At 43.2% G+C, this 15,327-nt stretch overlaps 1 protein-coding gene across 3 annotated transcripts in view; it reads right to left on the bottom strand.

Moving 5' to 3' along the window:
* The window catches only part of UNC13C (unc-13 homolog C), a 908,495-nt gene that overhangs the window by 694,796 nt on the left and 198,372 nt on the right, over positions 1 to 15,327 (bottom strand). For 2 of the 3 annotated variants that reach the window (XM_044279668.1, XM_044279669.1), the window contains exon 5: positions 8,749 to 8,816. In XM_044279668.1, coding sequence (XP_044135603.1) covers positions 8,749 to 8,816 — 68 coding nt within the window. Of the gene's footprint in view, positions 1 to 8,748; positions 8,828 to 15,327 lie in introns of all 3 variants that reach the window. The other variant, XM_044279667.1, reaches the window with a different exon arrangement.

Here is a 15,327-nt window from a genome sequence, read left to right as displayed (position 1 = left end):
CTGACCTGGGCTACAGAGAAGCAGCACTGGACTGTTGCTCAGTGGTCCAAAGTACTTTTTTCGGATGAAAGCAAATTTTGCATGTCATTCGGAAATCAAGGTGCCAGAGTCTGGAGGAAGACTGGGGAGAGGGAAATGCCAAAATGCCTGAAGTCCAGTGTCAAGTACCCACAGTCAGTGATGGTCTGGGGTGCCATGTCAGCTGCTGGTGTTGGTCCACTGTGTTTTATCAAGGGCAGGGTCAATGCAGCTAGCTATCAGGAGATTTTGGAGCACTTCATGCTTCCATCTGCTGAAAAGCTTTATTGAGATGAAGATTTCATTTTTCAGCACGACCTGGCCCCTGCTCACAGTGCCAAAACCACTGGTAAATGGTTTACTGACCATGGTATTACTGTGCTCAATTGGCCTGCCAACTCTCCTGACCTGAACCCCATAGAGAATCTGTGGGATATTGGGAAGAGAAAGTTGAGAGACGCAAGACCCAACACTCTGGATGAGCTTAAGGCCGCTATCGAAGCATCTTGGGCCTCTATAACACCTCAGCAGTGCCACAGGCTGATTGCCTCCATGCCACGCTGCATTGAAGCAGTCATTTCTGCAAAAGGATTCCCGACCAAGTATTGAGTGCATAACTGAATATAATTATTTGAAGGTTGACTTTTTTTGTATTAAAAATACTTTTCTTTTATTGGTCGGATGAAATATGCTCATTTTTTTAGATAGGAATTTTGGGTTTTCATGAGCTGTATGCCAAAATCATCAATATTAAAACAATAAAAGGCTTGAACTACTTCAGTTGTGTGTAATGAATCTAAAATATATGAAAGTCTAATGTTTATCAGTACATAACAGAAAATAATGAACTTTATCACAATATGCTAATTTTTTTAGAAGGACCTGTATATATAATATACATACAATACATATCTATAGGTTTTGATCCCCTTCGGGATAAAAATACCCCCTGTCTGCCAGTAGACAAAATACCCCATTTGCCAGTGGACACATTACATTACATTTGCCAGCTACCTTTCACATCTTATACTGTCTCTCTTCAAACGTATGGAAGTATCAGCCTTGCTTTTCTACTATGGTTTACCAGCAACTATATCAAAAAGTTTGGTTCTGTATATGGTTTTTTATGCTAGTGGCTTGCATTGGTGTTAGTAAAATATGACATACAGATCAGTCTCATGGTAGAGATATTATTATAAAACATCAGTACAGAAACAGTATTTGTTTTAGTATTTATCTCATCTATTATAATTATTATTAACAAATTTTTAAACATATTTTATCAGTGTATGCTTTTTGTATTTATATTTATCCGAATTTATTCATTTATTTACTTATATATTTATTATCATAATCTATTTGTTTGTTGTATATATTACTATAAGGGAGCACAAATTTTGTGTTTTCCCAACACGTTTCTCCTTTTTTTAATTTTATTTTTATTTATATAATCTTTCTTTTAGACTTGATAAAGGGGACTCTAGCACCCCAAAACGCATTTTCTTATGAATAAATGGAATACTGCTGAAACCAAAATATTGCCTTTGACCGGTTGTTTCGTGCGCCCTCTGCGGTCCACACGCTCTACCTAAGGTCCGGCGTACTTCTCTTCATAATTTTTCCAATGGGAAGGGGGTCATGTAGCATGTTAAAGAAGACCAGAATTTTCTGAGAAATCGGTTGCCACATTCACATTCCCAAATTTCTTGTTGTTCAAAAGTTATCAACACAGAAAGTACCATGTGATGCACGGCTATTTGATGGGTTCAATGCGTTGTCCCTGGTTCTGAACACAGAACTCTGAAGGTTTTAATTTCTGTGTTGATAACTTTTGAACCTGAGACTTTTGACTCACCCTGTATATAACATCATGGGTCTCACAAAGGCCGGTGCAGGTGGCGCAATAACGTAATCGCGCCGCCTGAGCCGTACAGCGCGGGACACAGTTCGGAAGAAGCCTGTGTCGCTGTGTGATGGAGGTAAGTATAAGTCTTTTTTGTTTTTTAATACCGGACTTTTACTGCCACATGGGGGGAACGGGAGGCACTTGATATTGGCACATGGGGGGGTTGGCAATTGATCCTGGCACATGGGGGTGGGGGGTTTGGCACTTGATCATGGCACATGGGGGGTTTGGCACTTGATACTGGACATGGAGGGGTTTGGCACTTGATACTGGCACATGGAAGGGTTTGGCACTTGATACTGGCACATGGGGGGTTGGCACTTTATTCTGGCACATGAGGGGGGGTTTGGCACTTGATACTGTCACATGGAGGGGTTTGGCACTTGACACTGGCACATGGAAGGGTTTGGCACTTGACACTGGCACATGGAGGGGTTTGGCACTTGATCAGTGGCGTAGGGATAGCCATAGCAACCATAGCAGTGGCTATGGGGCCCTACGCCACTGGGGGCCCGTCCCGGACTGCATTCATTTTTTTTATTTATTTTTTACACAGCCGGGCAGCCAGGTGGGCGGGGCTTGGGCGGGCCGCGGCTGTAGTGGGCGGGGCTTGGGCGGTCCACGGCTCGGGCCTGGCTGGGGGGGAAGCCAAGGAAGCAGAGGAGTAGTCAGGTCAGGACTGGAGTAGGCGGGCCCGAGGCGCACTGCTGCACGAGCAGAAGATGAGGTAGGACAGTGAAGGGGGGATCTGTGGAGGACACTGAAGGGGGGGATCTGTGGAGGACACTGAAGGGGGGATCTGTGGAGGACACTGAAGGGGGGATCTGTGGAGGACACTGAAGGGGGGATCTGTGGAGGACACTGAAGGGGGGATCTGTGGAGGACACTGAAGGGGGGATCTGTGGAGGACACTGAAGGGGGGATCTGTGGAGGACACTGAAGGGGGGATCTGTGGAGGACACTGAAGGGGGGATCTGTGGAGGACACTAAGGGGGGATCTGTGGAGGACACTAAAGGGGGGATCTGTGGAGGACACTAAAGGGGGGATCTGTGGAGGACACTAAAGGGGGGATCTGTGGAGGACACTAAAGGGGGGATCTGTGGAGGACACTAAAGGGGGGATCTGTGGAGGACACTAAAGGGGGGATCTGTGGAGGACACTAAAGGGGGGATCTGTGGACGACACTGAAGGGGGGATCTGTGGACGACACTGAAGGGGGGGATCTGTGGACGACACTTAAAGGGGGATCTGTGGACGACACTTAAGGGGGGATCTGTGGACGACACTTGGGGGGGATGTTGGGGTGGGAGGTCCTGAAGGGGTGTTTAGGTGGGAGCTCTGGAAGGGGTGGGAGGTCCAATAGGTATGTGGGGGTGGGAGATCCGGGAGGGGGGGCCCATAATTTTTTTTGCTATGGGGCCCAGTCATTTCTAGCTACGCCCCTGCACTTGATACTGGCACATGGGGGGTTGACACTTGATACTGGCACATGGGGGGTTGGCACTTGATACAGGCACATGGGGGGAAGATAGGCACTTGTTACTGACACATGGGGGGTTTGGCACTTGTTACTGGCACATGGTGGCCATGGAAAGGAACTTGTTACTGGCATATGGGGGGTTTGGCACTTGTTACTGGCACATGGGGGGTTTGGCACTTGTTACTGGCACATGGGGGCATGGAGAGGCACTTGTTACTGGCACATGGGGGGCATGGAGAGGCACTTGATACTGGCACATGGGGGGTTGGCACTTGATACTGGCTCATAGGGGGTTTGGCACTTGATACTGGCACATGGCAGGTGGAAGAGAGGCACTTGATACTGGCACATTATTATGGGGCACTATGGGGGCTTCTACTGAGGCCACAAAGAAGGGGCATTTTATATGGGGGGCTCTGTGTGGTGCTAGTATTATCAGGTTTTTTCTGTTTCTGCAGTATAGTATTGGGGAGCACAGCGGCACAGTATTCGGGGTAGTAGGATGATTTTTCTAGAAGATGGGAGGATGATGGAAAAGTAGTAAACTAAGATTTTTTTTGTCAAACTGCAGAGACGGAAAATGGCGACAAAATGGTGGTCTGGTCTGAAGGTCGGAAAGGAGAAGACAAGGACAGAGAACATCTACATCAAAGGAGACGTCACTAGATGTAAGAGGTATGGGGCGCTGTATTTATGTAGTGATAGGGGGGACGTTAAAGTCAGCAAGTGTCGTGTGTGTGTGGGGGGCCCTTATTGTTTTTTGCCCCAGGCAGGGCCGGCCTTTGGGGTGTGCGGGCTGTGCGGCCGCACAGGGCGCCATAGCAACAGGGGCGCCGGGCGGCCGACAGCCCGCAATGTAAAATGGGCAGGCGAGGCGGCACTTATGTTTTCCCACGGGGCGGGCCCCCGCCCCCTCCATCTCCCCCTCCCCTGTATTCAGCAGGGGGCGCATGTTGCGGTTTAAAAAAAAAAAACTTGCTTATATAAGTTCGGGCGGCTGGCGGCGCCCCTCATTCTGCGCCGCCTGAGTGGCTGAGGCTGAGCGCCTGCCTGCGCCTGCTGTGAGCTGTTAATGTAGCGTGGCCGAGCTCTGTTCGATTCGCGGTACAGGAGCTTTTGTTTCCTGTACCCGGCCGGACTGAAAGGAAGTGCTCACTTAGTGTGCACTTCCTGTCAGTCCGGCCAGGTACAGGAAACAAATGCTCCTGTACCGCGGATCGAACAGAGCTCGGCCACGCTACATTAGAGGTGGAAAAGAGAGTGAAAAGGGGGAGGGGGGGAGGAAATAATGAGAGTGATGGGGGGGGGAGAAATAATGAGAGTGATGGGGGGGAGAAATAATGAGAGTGATGGGGGGGGAGAAATAATGAGAGTGATGGGGGGGAGAAATAATGAGAGTGAATGGGGGGGGAGAAATAATGAGAGTGATGGGGGGGAGAAATAATGAGAGTGATGGGGGGGGAGAAATAATGAGAGTGATGGGGGGGAGAAATAATGAGAGTGATGGGGGGGGAGAAATAATGAGAGTGATGGGGGGGGAGAATAATGAGAGTGATGGGGGGAGAATAATGAGAGTGATGGGGGGGAATAATGAGAGTGATGGGGGGGGAGAATAATGAGAGTGATGGGGGGGGAGAATAATGAGAGTGATGGGGGGGGGAGAATAATGAGAGTGATGGGGGGGAGAGAATAATGAGAGTGATGGGGGGGAGAGAATAATGAGAGTGATGGGGGGGGGAGAATAATGAGAGTGATGGGGGGGAGAGAATAATGAGAGTGATGGGGGAGAGAATAATGAGAGTGATGGGGGGAGAATAATGAGAGTGATGGGGGGAAATAATGAGAGTGATGGCGGGGGGGGGGGAAATAATGAGAGTGATGGGGGGGAGAATAATGAGAGTGATGGGGGGGAGAATAATGAGAGTGATGGGGGGGAGAGAATAATGAGAGTGATGGGGGGGGAGAATAATGAGAGTGATGGGGGGGGAGAATAATGAGAGTGATGGGGGGGGGAAATAATGAGAGTGATGGCGGGGGGGGGGGAAATAATGAGAGTGATTGGGGGGGGGGAATTATGAGAGTGACGAGGGAAGGGGGGGGGGGAGAGTGACAATGGAGTCCCCAGAGCCAGACTGCAGCCAGAGTCCAGATCATCTTATTGTCCTGGTGGTAAGTAGACAATGCAATATGTTTATTATTTAATTGTTTAGTTATTAATACTACATTGGAAACTAATTTTCTCAGCTGGACACCGGCCGACATGCGCTGGGGGCCTCACCAGCGGTTAGGGTAGGGAAAAAGCACTGGCCCGTACGTACATTTTTCCCTTCCCTAACCGCTGGTGAGGCTCCCGATGCATGCGCATTCTGCTGTGAAATTTCCCTAACCTGTCGTTGTGCGCCTGCGCGATGCTGCACACCTCCTCACGTCATGTCCGGTGCGACCGGAAGTGACGAGGGTAGGGAAATCTCACGAACTAGGGAAGTATAACATTACACCGGCCTTTGGGGTGTGAGGGCTGGTAACTACTTGGTTGGATAGTCAGCCAGCCTATGCCATGATGCCAGCAACAAGCAGTTTTTTTTTTTGTTTTTTTTTGGGGGGGGGGGGGGGGGGCGCCACAAGGTTAGCTCGCACAGGGCGCCTGAACACCTAAGGCCGGCCCTGGCCCCAGGGCCCCATTTCACCTAGAACCGGCCCTGCCGCTAGAATAGGGGTAGGCAACCTCCGGCACTCTAGCTGTTGTGAAACTTCAACTCCCAGCATGCATACTTGTTCTGCTCTTTTAAGAAGTCACATAGAAATGAATAGAGCACGCTGAGAACTGTAGTTTCACAACAGCTGCAGTGCCGAAGGTTGATGATCCCTGAGCTAAAATATGAGAAATGCAATTAGTTGCTATGGGCAACTTTCACTGTTTGTCTGTTTTCATAACAGCTGTTACTACTCAGCAGATATATATGTACAGAATGTGAATCCATTTATTAGACATCAAATTCTCTGGAATGCCACATAAATAGTTATCATCTGTAAAGTCCTCATACAACACCATAGATTCTGTGAAATTCCTCAAAGATACTCATGGAATGCATCAATCTCATGGATTTTCTGGAATTCCTGATAGTTGTAGGCATAGATTGTGTGGAATTTTTCAAAAATAGAGATTCTCAAAAAAAATTCAAATATAGTCCCAAGTTCTTAAAAATTCTTCATACTGTATATTCTCTGGAATTCTTCATAACTGAAATTATTGAATAACTGGAATTCCTTATAGTTCAAAGTATCTGTAACACCTTAAAATTCTCATTCTTTGGATTTCCTGACACACTACATTTATATTCTATAAAATCCTCCATAAATAGCCATAGGTTCTCTGAAATTTCTCATATGCCAAATTCTGATACTGTATGCACATAATTTGGCAATGTCTTTCATAAGGACTATGAAGGAGATTTATCAAACTGGTGTAAAGTAGAACTGGTTTAGTTGCCTACTGTCACGAATGATCCGCGAGAATATTGAACTGTCCTCCCAATATTATCAATATTACTCTGCCTTATTGATCAGTAGGTCTATTAAACAGTAATTATTTCCCTAGGCCTCAGAACCTACAATTTGATTATTCAGAGCGTCTCCTTCTGTCCTTCTGTTGTACCCAGAGAACAACATAGTCCTTTTGTTCAAGTCAGTCAATAGATGCCCAGCAGATAACGCAATTACAGCTGGCTTCCTTAGGTTGACAAAAGAACTTCCCTTTCTGCAGAGATATCACAGCTAGGTGTAAAGACTACACCTGGGGGAAGCCATTTGGTGTCGCTGCCATAAGGGTCTGTAAGCTAGCTTGCTGCAGACAGGCCGGCACCAAGGTTTCCCAGATTGCAACATGAATCTGAGATATGATTTTTACCTTTTTAAGAGAGACCATGCATCTTACGGACGTAAAAATTACATCATCGTGTCACTCAGAATTCACTGGACGTTTACATAGGACAAACATAACTCTAAGATGTGCCCAGGTAAAGTTATGGTGTTACCCCATCATAGAACCAGTTATAATAGTAATATTTGGTATCCCTGAACTCCATATTTTGTGGGGAATGTGAATATGTGCTTGTTACTTGTGTACAGCGGAGACATCCCGCGATATGGCACATGCCATATTTCAGAACTGACATTCACCTCAGGAATACAGCCTGCCCAGCAGGCGGACTCTCAATTCCCTGCCTTGATTCTGGGACCCTTTATAACAAAGACCTAGAATCTGCTAAAGGAGTTCTCCACTTTAACAACACCTGAAAGGGCCTCAGCCAGAGAACCTGTGGGCTGTAGGCATATTCATATTACACTGGACAAAGGCTTCTTGGACTTTATCCCTGCAACAGACTATTTCACCAACGGACATCTTTTCTGCGGAAACTAAGTATTTTCTCCCTTTTGTTTATTGGACTATACTTTCCTTGATTATTGTGTTATAATTACTGTGCATCGTGATAATTTGTATTGTATATAGATATATAATAAATGACCTCCAAGTCATTTCTCTAGCCATATGCCTGTTTTCAAACACTGCAAAAACTTACCCTAGCCTCTCCGAAGGGAAAGCTACTCGGTTGTGTTATCTAGATAGTGGGTTCCTTGCTCCCATAAATTGCAAGGTGGTGGCAGTTAAACTACCCTGTGTGTAGTTCCGGTCCAGTTCGTCGCACGCTTACTTGCGGTCGGTCGGCGGTCCACTCCCTGCGCTTTCAGCCTATCGACTGTACGGACTCAAGTTAGACTGTCGGTGTGCTGAAAGTGGCCGGGAGGCCTGTTTGCGGATTGACCACTAGGGGCGCTGTGACGGTTTTGTGACGTATTGTGGCCGCGGCGGTCGCAGTTCGTCACACCTACAGCAACCAATCAGATTCCACCTTTCATTTTTCACCGCTCCTTTGGAAAATGAAAGGTGGAATCTGATTGGTTGCTATGGGCAACTAAGCCAGATGTACTTTACACCAGTTTGATAAATGTCCCCTTATTTGTGTATGTAGATAACTGGGCAATTTTAGTCTGTGCTAAACTTTAAGCTGGTGATATACATCAGATAAGAGTCCGCTGAACCTGACAATTTCTGAGGGACTGGCCAACCACCTAATGTGTATAGGGGCCTCCCAATTCTCTTCCGACAGGCAGATTTTGGGGGTGATAAGGATTGGATTGAGCATGCATGCACATGGAGGTGTCGGGAGTGAGAGATGTTGGTTAACAGCTGTGTAATGTGTTTTTTACCCAGATATTCACTTTATCAATTAATCCAGTACATTGTTGATCCAATGTCATCTTCTTTACAGCAATGTGACTTACCACATCTCGGACGAAAGGTATTGTTTTCTTTCTTCTAAGATCTGGCATGCTGTCAATTCCGTAAAGCCCTGTGCCAGGTCTACAAGAAAAGAGAACAGCTTGACTGTAAAATATAACATTATTTCTAATTGCAATGTTTACACTGTAATCATGAAATGTGACAACCTTGAAAATACCAACAACTGCATCATTAATTATATGTGCATAATCCTCAAATATTTGGCGCATTTTTGTACTGTGTAAGACTTTTCGTGACTAGACACTTAGTAAATTGGCTATACTGAGCTAGTATCTCATGGTTTCATTGAAGTGTGCGTCCACTCTTATCATTTGAGAATGATCACACATTTAAGAATGTAGCATCTTTCCAGCTACAATCCTGAACACCTACATATTTCTTTCTTTTCAAGGGTCCTATGTTTCTATCTTTATATTGACATACTGTCAGGTCCATAAATATTGGGACATCAACACAATTCTAGCATTTCTGGCTCTATACATGACTATAATGGATTTGAAATGAAACAAACAACAAGATGTGCTTTAACTGCAGACTGTCAGCTTTAATTTGAGGGCATTTACATCCAAATCAGGAGAATGGTGTAAAAATTACAACAGTTTGCATATGTGCCTCCCAATTGTTAAGGAACAAAAAGTAATGGGACAGAATAATAATCATAAATCAAACTTTCACTTTTTAATACTTGGTTGCAAATCCTTTGCAGTCAATTACAGCCTGAAGTCTGGAACGCATAGACAGCCCCAGACGCTGCGTTTCATCCCTGGTGATGCTCTGCCAAGCCTCTACTGCAACTGTCTTCAGTTCCTGCTTCTTCTTGGGGCATTTTCCTTTCAGTTTCGTCTTCAGCAAGTAAAATGCATGCTCAATCAGATTCAGGTCAGGTAATTGACTTGGCAATTGCATAGCATTCCACTTCTTGCCCTTAAAAAACTCTTTGGTTGCTTTTGCAGTATGCTTTGGGTCATTCTCCATCTGCACTGTGAAGCGCCGTCCAATGAGTTCTGAAGCATTTGGCTGAATATGAGCAGATAATATTGCCCGAAACACTTCAGAATTCATCCTGCTTCTTTGTCAGCAGTCACATCATCAATAAACCAGTTCCATTGGCAGCCATACATGCCCAAACCATGACACTACCACCACCACACTTCATTGATGAGGTGGTATGCTTAGGATCATGAGCAGTTCCTTTCCTTCTCCATACTCTTCTCTTCCCATCACTCTAGTACAAGTTGATCTCGGTCTTATCTGTCCATAGGATGTTGTTCCAGAACTGTGAAGGCTTTTTTAGATTTTGTTAGGCAAACTTTAATCTGGCCTTCCTGTTTTTGAGGCTCACCAATGGTTTACATCTTGTGGTAAACCCTCTGTATCCACACTGATGAAGTCTTCTCTTGATTGTTGACTTTGACACACATACCTACCTCCTGGAGAGTGTTCTTGATCTGACCAACTGTTGTGAAGGGTGTTTTCTTCACCAGGGAAAGAATTCTTCGGTCATCCACCAGTTGTTTTCTGGGTCTTTTGGTGTTGCTGAGCTCACCGGTGCCTTCCTTCTTTTTAAAAATGTTTCAAACGGGTTGTTTTGGCCACGCCTAATTTATTTTCTATCTCTCTGATGGGTTTGTTTTGGTTTTTCAGCCTAATGATGGCTTGCTACACTGATAGTGACATCTCTTTGGATCTCATCTTGAGAGTTGACAGCAACGGATTCCAAATGCAAATGGCACACTTAAAATGAACTCTGGACCTTTTATCTGCTCATTGTAATTGGGATAATGAGGGAATAACACACACCTGGCCATGGAATAGCTGAGAAGCCAATTGTCACATTACTTTTGGTTCCTTAACAAGTGGGAGGCATATATGCAAACTGTTGTAATTCCTACATCGTTCACCTGATTTGGACGTAAATGCCCTCAAATTAAAGCTGACAGTCTGCAGTTAAAGCACATCTTGTTTGTTTCATTTCAAATACATTGTGGAGGTTTATAGAGCCAAAAATATTACAATTGTGATGATGTCCGAATATTTATGGACCTGACTGTATATAAAAACAAGTCAATACAAGTTTTAGTGTGTACACTGTTGGATAAGTAAAGATCCATTTACATAGGCCATCAGAGAAGGCAATTATTGCAGCTTGTTCCTGATAATTGCCTGCTCAGCAACAAGTATTATCCCATTCATTGGGTGATCAGCAGCATCTTTACACATGCCAGTTATCAGGAACTAGCATTCCTAGGAATTCTCCTTCCTGATAATTGCCCAGATAGTTGGCCTGTGTAAAGTGGCCTTAACATAAGAATGTCATAGAATTTGCAAGTGGCACTAAATGCAAATTAAGATCTAGTAAGCTTGAGAGGGTTCATATAAAGTAATGCAAATATAACTATTAGCGATTGTTAGCTGCTGAGCTGTTTAAGATTCAGAAAATTCAACTTCAGACAAACCAGGTAAGGGGTATGGGGATAATAACACCAGTTGGATATAATGTAAATTAAGGAGAAGAAGTTAGTGTAAAGTGTAATGGGGAAGTGAAAATATTTTATAGGTTTCACAGGTGTGTGCAAAGTTGTTTAATGTGCAAATGGTAATGGCCACCAAATGGCCAAGTATAGCTGATTTATGTTGAGTAACCATTGGCTCACTGTGTGTCATTGGGTTGTCCTCCAAAGGGGACATATTAACAATTTAGTTACTGCAAGTAGGTACAACAGCAACTTGTTAAGGTCTTTACTGTGTCTGTCCAGTGGTAAATTGAGGAAAACTGTTTAAGTGGGGATCGTTCAGTTTTATCACAATGTAAGATTAATGATACTGTTCCAAAAAGGTTTAAGAATGAGGCAGTACCACTATATATATATATATATATATATATACTTGACATCCAGTACGGATGGGTAGCACTTGTCAAGTATATATTTCATCAAGTATGGGACAAGGCATAGGTCGAGTTGGCGATGCCTAGAAAACCATTGAGGAATGAAAAATCAATGTACTCTTCAAACATAATCAGGTGGCAGTATATACAGTATATCCTACATTTTCAGGAGGAGTAACAGAGAAACAACACAGTGCAGAGTCCTGAAAAAGTGTTTCAGTGTTTCAAGAAGAAGACAAATATTTAGTAAAACATACATGTCATGAAAGCTGACAAGTCATCTGTAACATACAACCCAGTAACTGACACGAACTACAAAAATAACATTCATGCAATCTAGTTCACAGAGGGAAGCTGTTTTTAAAGGTGACAGTGGGCTCTCCATCTACTCTGCCCCCCTGCGGCTCCATAAGTTGCACAAAAGGTATAGCATATCTGTCCCGGCAATAGTCCTCAGACATTGTAAAGACATAAGCAAATAATATTGCAAACTAAGTGACGCTATGGAGGTACACGTGGAAGCGTTGGATTATTATAAAGGGGGGAAAAAAAATCACAGGAATATTTCTTTCACTCCCAATATAGTAAGGATAATATTAGAAGTAACTTCCATCACAGCTGTTAAGCTTGAAGTCAAATTGTAATTAAAAAAAACAGTAAATAAATCAACAAAACCTATTAGGCTGACAGCTCAAAGTCTGTGAAACAAAAGCCCAAACTTCCTTCATGTCCAATTTAGTTAATAATATGGCTTCTGACAATAAGATAACATTTAATAATTCACTCACAAAGGCAATAATGGAACTTGTAGGGCGGTGTGGATGTTATTCGGATGCTATGTACCTTGCTGATACATTTTGTTTGTTAGTGTTTATGCATTCATTTTTGCTACATTTGGTAAAATAGCTAGGAGACAAGAATCTTGATAATGAAGAAGGTGCATTATGGAGAAATCTGCCATGGGCAATACATTTCAGCAGTACTGAGCATCCATATTTAAAAGCACTTGCTGAGTTTTACCTATAGGGTCACACTGATAAGGCTCATATAAACTCCCTGGCTGACAGGACTGTATTGATTAGTGAGGGATATTTCACTTTTCTTTTCTTTACTTTCTTGCTCTGGCCTTCTGGGGAACCTCTTACCAGTTGAAACACAATTCTAAGGGTTCCACATATACATGACCCAGTTCTCTGCTATGTAATATGAATATTAGGAAAGAAAATATCAAGTTGTTCCATTTAACAGTAAATAACAGATGGCGGAAGGGGACTTCAAGCGATAACTAAAAATCACTAAAAACCTGAGAGAGTCTGTATTACAGCCCAAATATTAATATACCCCTCTGCTGATTGCTGCTAGACACGCTTGTCTCTAGATAAATCTTTAAAGGGGTTAAAAATAACAGAAGTATTATTTACTTCATCAATCCTCTGCCTCTGTTGTTCCCACACTTACCAGAACCCTGCTGGTCTCCACCTCCTGGTCTTGGCTTAACATACTGGAAATGGCAGGAGATGCCCACTCAGATATTGATAAAGGCCACCACTTTGGCTCAATGGGCCTGAACCAGGAAGTGGAGACTGGCAGGAAACCTTTGATAGGCCTTAAGAAGGCAGTGTTTGAGAATCAGAGCCCTGTCAGTCAGGTCTTCTGTCCATTTCACTGTAACAAGTGTGCTAACTGAAGGAAAGCCATTGACTGAGAGCACTCTCCTGCTTAGTACTGTGGCCAAACTTTGCCTTTTCTCAGGGATTGCAGTAGTGGCAAATAACACCCACAGTTGATTGTCATCCTAGAAGCTTTTTACAGTCATGATCAGTCATAATCTAACTCTTCTTCGCTTACTCTCCCCCTTCATCATCATTCCTCTGCTCCATCGTCAAATATCCACACCCTATGCACTCAGAAACACTACAGATATCGGCTGGTGACCGGCTCAGGCAGCTTTATATCTACTCCCATATTGTGTTAAGATGGCCGGACCATTGTACAAATCAAGGACTTGTTATCTTCTGTGTCACCTCTATCCCCTCGTAGATTGTAAGCTCTTGTGAGCAGGGTCCTCATTCCTCTTGTTTTAATTGTTGACTTGTTTGTTGCTATGCTATTTATGACTCTGTTTGTACATAAACCCCCTAATCGTAAAGTGCTGCAGAACATGTTGGTGCTATATAAATAAACATTAATATTCTTATTACATTATTATGGCAGTAGCATTTTAACAAATACAATGAACTCCTATCATGTAGTAGGATACTTAGGGTTCACATGCAGTGGATTTTTCAGAAAATCTGCAGTGAAAACTGTCTTTATGTCGCAAATTGGCTGTCTGGTCCATCTGTGGAATAGCTCCATTGTAATTCAATGGAGCTGGTCAATAATGTGCCTCTTTACAATCCACTATAATAATGCACATAAAAATGTTAACATTTGCAATATGCTCAATATTCCATACAGATTTTTTTTCCAAGTATGTGAATACTATACAGACATAATGTCAGTTGACTTTGTCAGCATTTCATCATAGAATCTAAATCCAGATTCTGATGGAATTGTAAACATATGAATCAGGCCATGAATAGATTACAGTTCCTGCTATGTATATTACAAATCCTAGAATGAAAATTTCAGTTTTCAGCTTATAGAATTGTGAAAGTAGCTCTGGGCTAGAGTATAAATGAGAATTTATGAAGCAACGTACAAGATAAGTAATGCAAGTTACAAAGTTACTTAACTTTTTATGTAGACCCAAGAGCCAAGCACCAAGACACAGATACAGAGGCTAGAGAAGCTAGTATTGTTATATCTCACCCCAAGTGCTTTATTCACATTGCTACTGCTCAGTACTTCTTCATGATAAATTACATGGTGCTTCTGAGTGAGTGAAAGTTCTGAAGAAGAATGTCCTGTTTTCTTCATGTATTGTCTACAGAAGATATGAGACCAGGTATGCCAACACAATAGCCCAGGAACAGCTGACAATTGGACATGGAGTCTGCAGTGGAAAACTGCTAAAATACCATATGCAAGTGATAAAATACTATATCTACCCATTATTTCTTATGTGCACAGAGGACTGTCTATTCATAAAAATTACCAGTAGGTATGATTTAATTCTTCAAGTGTCTAAATTCAGGAAATATTTGCATACACCTACCTACTAGAAATGGCTAATGTTATGTTCCAACTTTTATGTGGTAAAGTCAAATACACAATCTGAAACATTTCTAAGAGCAGTGACATAAGGCTGGAAGTGAGCATGTAACTGTAAATAAGTAGAACAAAGTTAACACTTCCTTAAAAAGCAAAGTCATAGAACATAAGATAGCATATTGTTTGTGGAAAGAAACCCTACAAATCCCAAGAAAATCACTGGCTACAGACCTTTATTTATATCTCCAGCATGCCCTACCAGAAATGTCAATGAGCATCCAACACCCTGTGACAGTAAAGCCATCTGGCCTACTGAAGATTGGCAGAAATTATTTTCGATTTATTGCACTGTCAAGCCAAGAGAGGATCAATGGCTGCTGATAAAATATTTGAAACCAGAAGAATGAAAGTTTTTCGGAATAGTCTTCTTAAGTTATAAATAAACTGCTTAAGATTCTGGAATGATCTGCATTTTGAAGAAATAACAATAGGTGTCATCTACTGAAGAGAGTCTGCT

This window comes from Bufo gargarizans, chromosome 2 (assembly GCF_014858855.1).
Source record: "Bufo gargarizans isolate SCDJY-AF-19 chromosome 2, ASM1485885v1, whole genome shotgun sequence".
NCBI lineage: Eukaryota > Metazoa > Chordata > Amphibia > Anura > Bufonidae > Bufo > Bufo gargarizans.
This window is presented reverse-complemented; position numbering and strand designations above follow the sequence as displayed.